Source organism: Falco naumanni, chromosome 8 (genome assembly GCF_017639655.2).
Source record: "Falco naumanni isolate bFalNau1 chromosome 8, bFalNau1.pat, whole genome shotgun sequence".
Taxonomy (NCBI): Eukaryota; Metazoa; Chordata; class Aves; order Falconiformes; family Falconidae; genus Falco; species Falco naumanni.
The window spans coordinates 6,986,386-6,993,345 of NC_054061.1; the positions used below are offsets into that span (position 1 = coordinate 6,986,386).

General features: G+C 61.6%; 1 protein-coding gene across 2 annotated transcripts; it reads left to right on the top strand.

Annotated features, from left to right (window-relative positions):
* The first annotated feature begins 1,585 nt into the window (after positions 1-1,585).
* GM2A (GM2 ganglioside activator) lies at positions 1,586-6,761 on the top strand. Of its 2 annotated transcripts, none has more exons than XM_040604606.1 (4): positions 1,586-1,873; positions 3,847-3,999; positions 4,831-5,013; positions 5,133-6,761. In XM_040604606.1, exons 1-4 carry the CDS (start codon positions 1,757-1,759, stop codon positions 5,286-5,288), a joined length of 609 nt encoding a protein of 202 aa, XP_040460540.1. In that variant the 5' UTR covers positions 1,586-1,756; the 3' UTR covers positions 5,289-6,761. The 2 variants fall into 2 exon arrangements, with proteins under 2 accessions (XP_040460540.1, XP_040460539.1); XM_040604605.1 differs by lacking the exon at positions 1,586-1,873 and adding an exon at positions 2,219-2,721.
* The last annotated feature ends 199 nt before the right edge of the window (positions 6,762-6,960 follow it).

Consider the following 6,960-nt stretch of genomic DNA (forward strand, 5'->3'; position numbering starts at 1 on the left):
AGACCTCGTGACTCAGGCTTTGCATGGGTGAGATGTCTCAGAAGACTGTTTGAACTGCAGAGGATCTTGCATGCGTTGGAGCCCCAAAAAAGGTCACAGGCTCCTTTGGTGGGGATCTAGGTCATGCATGCTTCTGTCTTGAGGTAAAGCAGCGATTTCAAGGCACTCCTGCCCCTCCCTGTGTTTTTCCAAGCAAAAAGATGTGGGTTAACCTGTCCTTACAGTCTTTTATTCTCTTGTTTCCCCACAGCAAAACAGAGGGAGAAGGATGGGAATAGGGGAGTGAAACCTTCACCCACGCTGGTTGTGAGAAGCAGGAAAGCATGTGGTGCTGGGGGCTCGAGGTGAGGGGCTCTGCTCCCCTCCCAGCCCCAGACATGATGCTCCAGCCATGTCCATGCCTCTCCCCACGCATCCCCGTCTCCATCCCTGTCCCCTGGCTGCTCCGGGGCCTCTAAGTGAAAACTAATCCCGGGGGATAACTTTCCACCCCGCTCCTGGGTGGGAGGAACTGGGCTATTTATTCCTCACCCTTAAGCCTTCGCAGTGGATCAGCAACGCAGTTGTCGCTGCTGGCGCGGGGTGGGCAGCAGCATCCGTCACGGCCTCTGCCCGCTCCCGCGCCCTGCCTGCACGCTCCCGGCCAGCCTCGCTGCTAAATAAGGATGAAAGGCTAAAAATAGAGCTGAGGCAGGGGTTTGGGCAACCCTTCCCAGGACCAGGAGCGATATGGGGAGGCTGGCCAATGTCAGCCCCAAACTGCCTATGGGGAAGGGTCCCACAAGTGGGTCCTAACCATGCCAGGGCGGGGGAGGAAAGGTCTGAGACCTGCCACACTCATGTCCTGTGCGCTCCGCCGGCTCAGCTCCTTCCAGCTTTCCACAGGGAAAAAACATCTGTTCACTGAAATATGTGGGGAAGCGCACGCTTCTGTGCCACCTGTGGTGTGGGGTACCTGTGGGGCCATTCCGGCATGACAGGGGGGCTTAGGGCAGCTCTGGCTGGAAAATGAACGCCTGAAGGAGGAAGGAGAGGTGGAAGAGGGGGTGTGTGAAATCTGAAATTTTGGATAGATGGGTGGTGGGTAGTGGGGTGCTGTGGGAAACTGCCCAACCAGGGGATACCGGCTGCCAAGGTGCACACGCGGCATCGGGTCCCAAATATATCTGCTCCTCAGCTGCCAGCTGCCCTGCACCCAGCGTGGGGGGAGCGTGGGGGTCCTGGGTGCTGGCCTAGGGTGGGCACTGACCCTCTGCGCCTGGGCCAGCCCCAGCAGGGTGCGGGGAGACATGAAGCCTTGGGGCGGGGGGGTAGGTGGTCTGGTCTCACCCGCCGACGCTGGGTGCTGTGGGTGCCCCGGCGTGGTGGGTGCAGCTCGGGACCCCAGCCCCCCCCCTCCCCGTGCTGGCAGAGGGCAGGCCCTGGGTGCCTGGGAAAGCGCCGCTTCCCGTCCCAGCATCCCTGCGACTCCAGTCCTGCGCTTGACAACAAAACCGGGGAGGGGAGGGGAAAAGGGAAAAAAAAAGGAGAAGAGAGGAAGGGAGCATCTCTGGGCGTACGCGAGGGGAGGGAGGGGAATCGGGAGGAGGGCCGGGCTCAGAGCTGGCAGGAGCCGTCCCACCGCACAGGGCGCCCCAGCGCCGTCCCGGAGACAGCGGTGCCCGCCGCCCCCCCGGCCCCGCCGCTCCCGCTGCCCCCCCGGTGCGGGTCCCCGCCGGCCGCCGCGCTCCGCACGGATCCTGCCCCGCTGCCGAGGATGCGGGGAGCGGCGCTGGCGCTGGCGCTGTGCGCCCTGCAGCTCTGCCCGGCCGCGCTCGCAGGCTCCCTGCCGCAGCTGCTGGTGGAGCGGAGCGGCTCCCGCAGGCTGAGCAAGGTGAGAGGCTCCACACCCCGCTCCTCTCCGGGCAGGGGGGGGGGCCGGGGGGCTGCCTGGGGCGGGGGGCTGGCGGGGGGAGAAGCCCGAGCGCTGCCGGCGGTAGGAAAGCTTTCGCTCTTCTGCTGCGTTTTGCAAGAGATCAAAAGCCTTTCTGTCGAAGTGCGAGGTCGGTTCTTGGGCTGGGGAGGGGGGTGGGGGGGGTGTCCCCCAGACCGGGTCGTCTTGGGGAGGTACGGCTGCAGGTTCGGGTTCAGCCCAGGGCTGGAGGGGATTTCAGTTCTGGCAAACTGCTCTGCCCCAGGCAGGCCGGCGGCCTCGTCCGTGGGCTGAGCTTTCCCTGCAGCCCCTCAGCTCCCCGGCTCATTCCTCCTGCTCGGGAGCATTTTCCAGCCCAGGCTGCTGCCTCCGCGTTCCCACGCATCCCTGGGCCGGGCTCATCAGCACGCACTGGTTAAGATACAGCTGATTAAGACGTGTGACTCTCACGCGGGGTGGAGAGGAACGTGTCTATTTTCCAGGAAAGCTGATGCTACCCCAGGGAAGAGGGAACCGGCTTGGGAAAGCTGGAGCGGGCTCTGTAGGGCAGCAGGGCGTCTGAGGCCCAGCACCATGCAGCCCCACACTGATGTGTAGCTCCTGTGGAGCCTCTTTGCCTGCAGACCCGCAGGCGAAGGGCTCCCAGCTCTTGCTAAATGTCGGGGTGCAGCCTGCCCCTTGCCCCGGCTTGCCCTGAGCCCCGTGTCCTGCCCTGTGCCCTGGGCTGCTCCTGGCTGGCGAGCGGGACGGCGGGACGGGCTGCTCCTGCGTGGGCAGCGCTGCCCGCTGGGGCTGCCGCCTGGGACCAGGTAAGACAGCCTCCACCGGTTCTGCGGCTGCTGAGCAGGCAGGGAGAGCTCCGCGCCGGTGGCACGGGGACATGGGCTGCCCCGGCTAAACCTGCTTGGGGTGCGCAGCCTCCTGCCTCCCTGCAATTAGGGATGGAGCTTGGGTTCTCGACGCTGCCTTGCAGCAGGTTCAGGGGTGGCTGTTGTAGGTGAGTGCTGCCATCCTCCTGCCTTTGAACTTGGCTAGTGGGGGCGAAGGCCTCCAGTGCTGTTGCTGGCCTGTGGCTTTGCTGGTGGTGGCTGGGGAGGCTGGTGGGCTTGGAGGAAATGGGAGACGTGGCTCCCAGCGCAGCCGGGATACATGAGCAATGTCCACCCATCCAGGTGACATCACCTGCCTGTGGATTTTTCATTATTTCATAGGAAACGCTGCTTCCCTGGCTCATTTGGACTGAACCAGCTCAGAATCAGGCCTCTGGGGTGTATCAGGCTGGGTATAAGCCCAGCTCATCTGCTCCCTGAGCATAAGTAGAGATGGAAATGTTAAGCCATGTTAAAATGCGAGTGTGATTTCTGCTCCTGCGTGGGACCAGGTGGCCCAAGCCAGCGGATGACGGCTCGCAACAAATATCTTGGCTGAGCCAGGAGGCTGTGCCAGCCCCACAGACCCCCAGGGCACAGGATCTTCCCCCTCCCCCTTCCCCGTGCTGGCACAGCCGGTGCTGCCCTGCCCTGGTCCCCACTTGCTCTCTCGCCTTGGCTCCCACACACGTTGCTCCTCGTTGCTTGGTGCCGTTGGCACTGGCATAAGTGAAGGACCCTTCTTGCCTTGTTCATGTGCAAAGTGTTTGGAGGCTGAGCTGGGGCAAGTTTGGAAATTGCAGCCTGGGAGTACTCTTTGGATGTAAAATATATGCAGGGGAGCTGGACAGAAAGTTTCTGCAATGCCCTCAGGCTCGGAGAGCTGGGACTGCGAGAAATGCAGAGGGAAATATTTATTTGGTGTTTGAAGGATTGAAGGTCTTTTTCTGGCTCTGTGCGTGAGCAGTTTGGTGGGGGTCAGCAGTCCGACACTGGGGAAACCTCCTGCAAACCTGGTGCAAGGCTTGCCTTGGGTCTAACTCCTCCCGTTCCTTGGTGCTGCAGGTTGGTGGCTTTGCCTGGGAGAACTGCGGTGATGGGAGGGACCCCGTGGTTCTGCAGAGTCTCTCTGTGGCACCTGACCCCATCAGCATCCCGGGGAGCCTGCGCATCAGTGCAGCTGTCAAAAGCGGCAAGGCCATGGCCTCCCCTCTGAAGGTACGTGCTGGAGATGCCTCCATGGGATGAGGGAGGGCAGAGCTTCCCGACAGCACCAAGCAGCTGTGAAATGCCCAGCAGCGGGTACAGGAGCGAGCAGCCCTTGGGAGAGTGAGGCACAGAGCGGTGGCAGGGCTGAGTGTCCCAGGCTCTGTAATGGGGGAGATGGGTGTGGGAGACATGTGGTGGGAGCAGATAGCCCAGTGGGGAACTCCCAATCTTGTCACAGTCGGAGAAACCACCAGAGCTGTGTTGTGTCCTGGGGATGTAACGACTCAGGGAGGGAAACGAAACCCTAGGTGCCCTGGGTGCTCCCGGCAGTCACTGCAGCACTTGTTTTTCAGTGGCCAGACCCGGCTGCTCCCTCCAGAAACATGCCATGGCAGCGCTGTGGGAGCCCTGGGCTGGCCTGGCTGCCCTGCACCACTTTTTGTGGACATGTTGGAATGAGATGGAACATGTCTTTGCCCGAGATGCACGGGCCATCTTGAGCAATGGCTGTGGCTGCGGGGTGTGTGCTGGCGGAGTGTGGAGGCAGAGCTGTGGGATGGGAGCTGCAGGATGGGAGCTGTCAGGAGGTTCTGGGACGGGGCACCAAGGAGAGGGGAAGGAGCAGGTGTGTGGGGTGCAGGGAGGTGTTTGCTCAAGGGGCTGGGTTGAGGTTGGAGGAAGAGAGACCTGCAGACAGAGAGGAACTGAAAGCAGGAAGGGAAGCAAAAGGCCTGCACGAGCAGGAGCTAAGGGAGATGGCTGGGGAGGGGAGGTGGGACAGGCTGGAGGAACTGTGGATGCTTGTGCTGGCTGTACTGGTGCCTGACACCTTCCTTCCAGGCAGTGCTGGTGGTGGAGAAGGCGCTGGGTGACCTCTGGATCCAGCTGCCCTGCATCGATCAGCTGGGCAGCTGCACCTACGATGATGTCTGCACCATCCTGGACAACCTCATCCCGCCTGGCACAACCTGCCCGGAGCCCCTGCTCACCTATGGCATCCCCTGCCACTGCCCCTTCAAAGCGGTACGCCTGAACCCTCTGGCTGGTGGGGTGCTGGCAGTGCTGCTGGGTACCACCGTGCCCTTTGGCACAGGGCTGGGGGCGTTCAACTGACATCTTGCCTACATGTCCCCTCTCCACAGGGCTCCTATTCCCTGCCGGCCAGTGACTTCATCCTGCCCGACGTGGAGCTGCCTTCCTGGATGACCAACGGCAACTACCGTGTCCGGGCAGCTGTCAGCAATGGCGGGGAGGAGCTTGCCTGCGTCAAGCTGGCCTTCTCCCTGCAGTCCCAGTGAGGGGCAGGGGACTGTCCCTCCTTTCCCCCCACACCTCCCTGTCCCATCCCATCCAGTTGTGCCCCATCCCATCCCAATCCATCCCTGTGAGGTGTGCCCCTCCTGCTGCCAGGAGGAGGCAGCCCTTGTACCCCTGCCCGGTGCCCCCTCCCCTGCTACACGCAGAAGGGCCCCTCTGGCTGTCCTGCTGTCACCCAGGGTATCCCCTGCCCCGGACAGGGTGGCCTTGGAGCCTGGCCCCAGCCTTTCAGCATGATCTGGGGGTAATTATTTTTCACTCGTTTTTTTCTTCTTTTTTTTTTTTTTTTTTTACTTAATCCTATCAGGGCAATTTTAGACAAAAAACATTCCAGGGAAAAGCAATACTTCTTGGAGCAGTCCGTGGGGAGGAGGGAGTGTTTGGCAGTGCTGGGGCAGGCTGAAGGGATGCAGGATTAGCTGCGGAGGGTGTCCCTGCTTGCCCCCACCATCTCTAGGCAGAGCATAGGGTTGTTTTGCAGAAGTGTCCCCAGGGTGGCTGCAGGAGACCTGTCCTCCCCCCAGCAGCTCTGGGTGTGCCTCTGGCTCATCCCTGTCCTGCACATGGGAACAGCTTGGTCACACAAGGCACCTGTGGGGGCACCTGCCTGTGCCCCTTCTGCAACAAACGTCACAAGCATAAGAGGACTGAAGCCACCTGAGCCCCAGACGGACATTCCCACTTGCAAGGGACCAAGCGGCTGGTGCTGCTCCCAGCAGCAGGAGGGGTGGCTGGCCACCAGTGCTGGCTCCGGGGCGCAGGGGGCATGGCTGCCACAGGCAGCTGGGGCACAGCCTGGCCGAGAACAGGTCCTACTCACCTCATTTTGCTGCTGGGACTGAGCTGAGGGAGGGCACTGTGCTGGGGCTATCCTTCCATTGCATTGGCAGGGGCACCTTTACCTGTAGCAGCATCCTGGACATGGGATGGACTGGGAGATGACCATGAAGACCAGTAGGCTGGGTCCTGTCTGGGGGCCCTGCAGCCCATCTCCTGGTTGTGGCTGGGGGTTGGGGCGTGGGCAGACAGCATCCCGCCTGCCTGCAGCTCTGGGCAGAGCATTTGCCATCACCTGCCTGTGCCAGGTCCCCGCAGGGCAGAGGTGCAGGTGACCCACAAGCCATGCGCATCCCTCCCCCCCTCACTGTCCCTGCCTGCTCACATTATTTAGCCCCTCCATAGGGCTGGTCTTCCTCCAAGCACTTTATACGCCTTAACTACTGCCAGGCTGCCCTGGTGGGAGGTCCTCTGCCACACAGACGTGTTCCTGCTGCCTTTCTGTGCCCTCCACTTGCTTTGTTTCATCCTGCTGCTGGGTCCAACCCAGGTTTGTTTTGCCTGGAGATGTGCTAACCCTCTCACCCCCTTCCTGCTGCCGCGCAGTGCCTGTGCCAGGGTGGCATCCTCCTTTCAGGAAGGTACTGTAGGTTCTTAATAAATCTTTTTACCAGGAAGTGGAGCTCGTGCCTTTTTGACCTGGCGGTGACCTGGGGGTGACACTTGTTTCCCTTGAACCAGTGAGGATATGGTTTTGAGCTGGTGGAAGCGAAAGTCATGTTGGGGATGGGATGGGGTTGGCGGTGGAGGATGCGGTGGCCAGAAGAGCCGAGTGTGAACAGCCCCGAGGCTGGCTCCTGTGCAACAGGCACATCT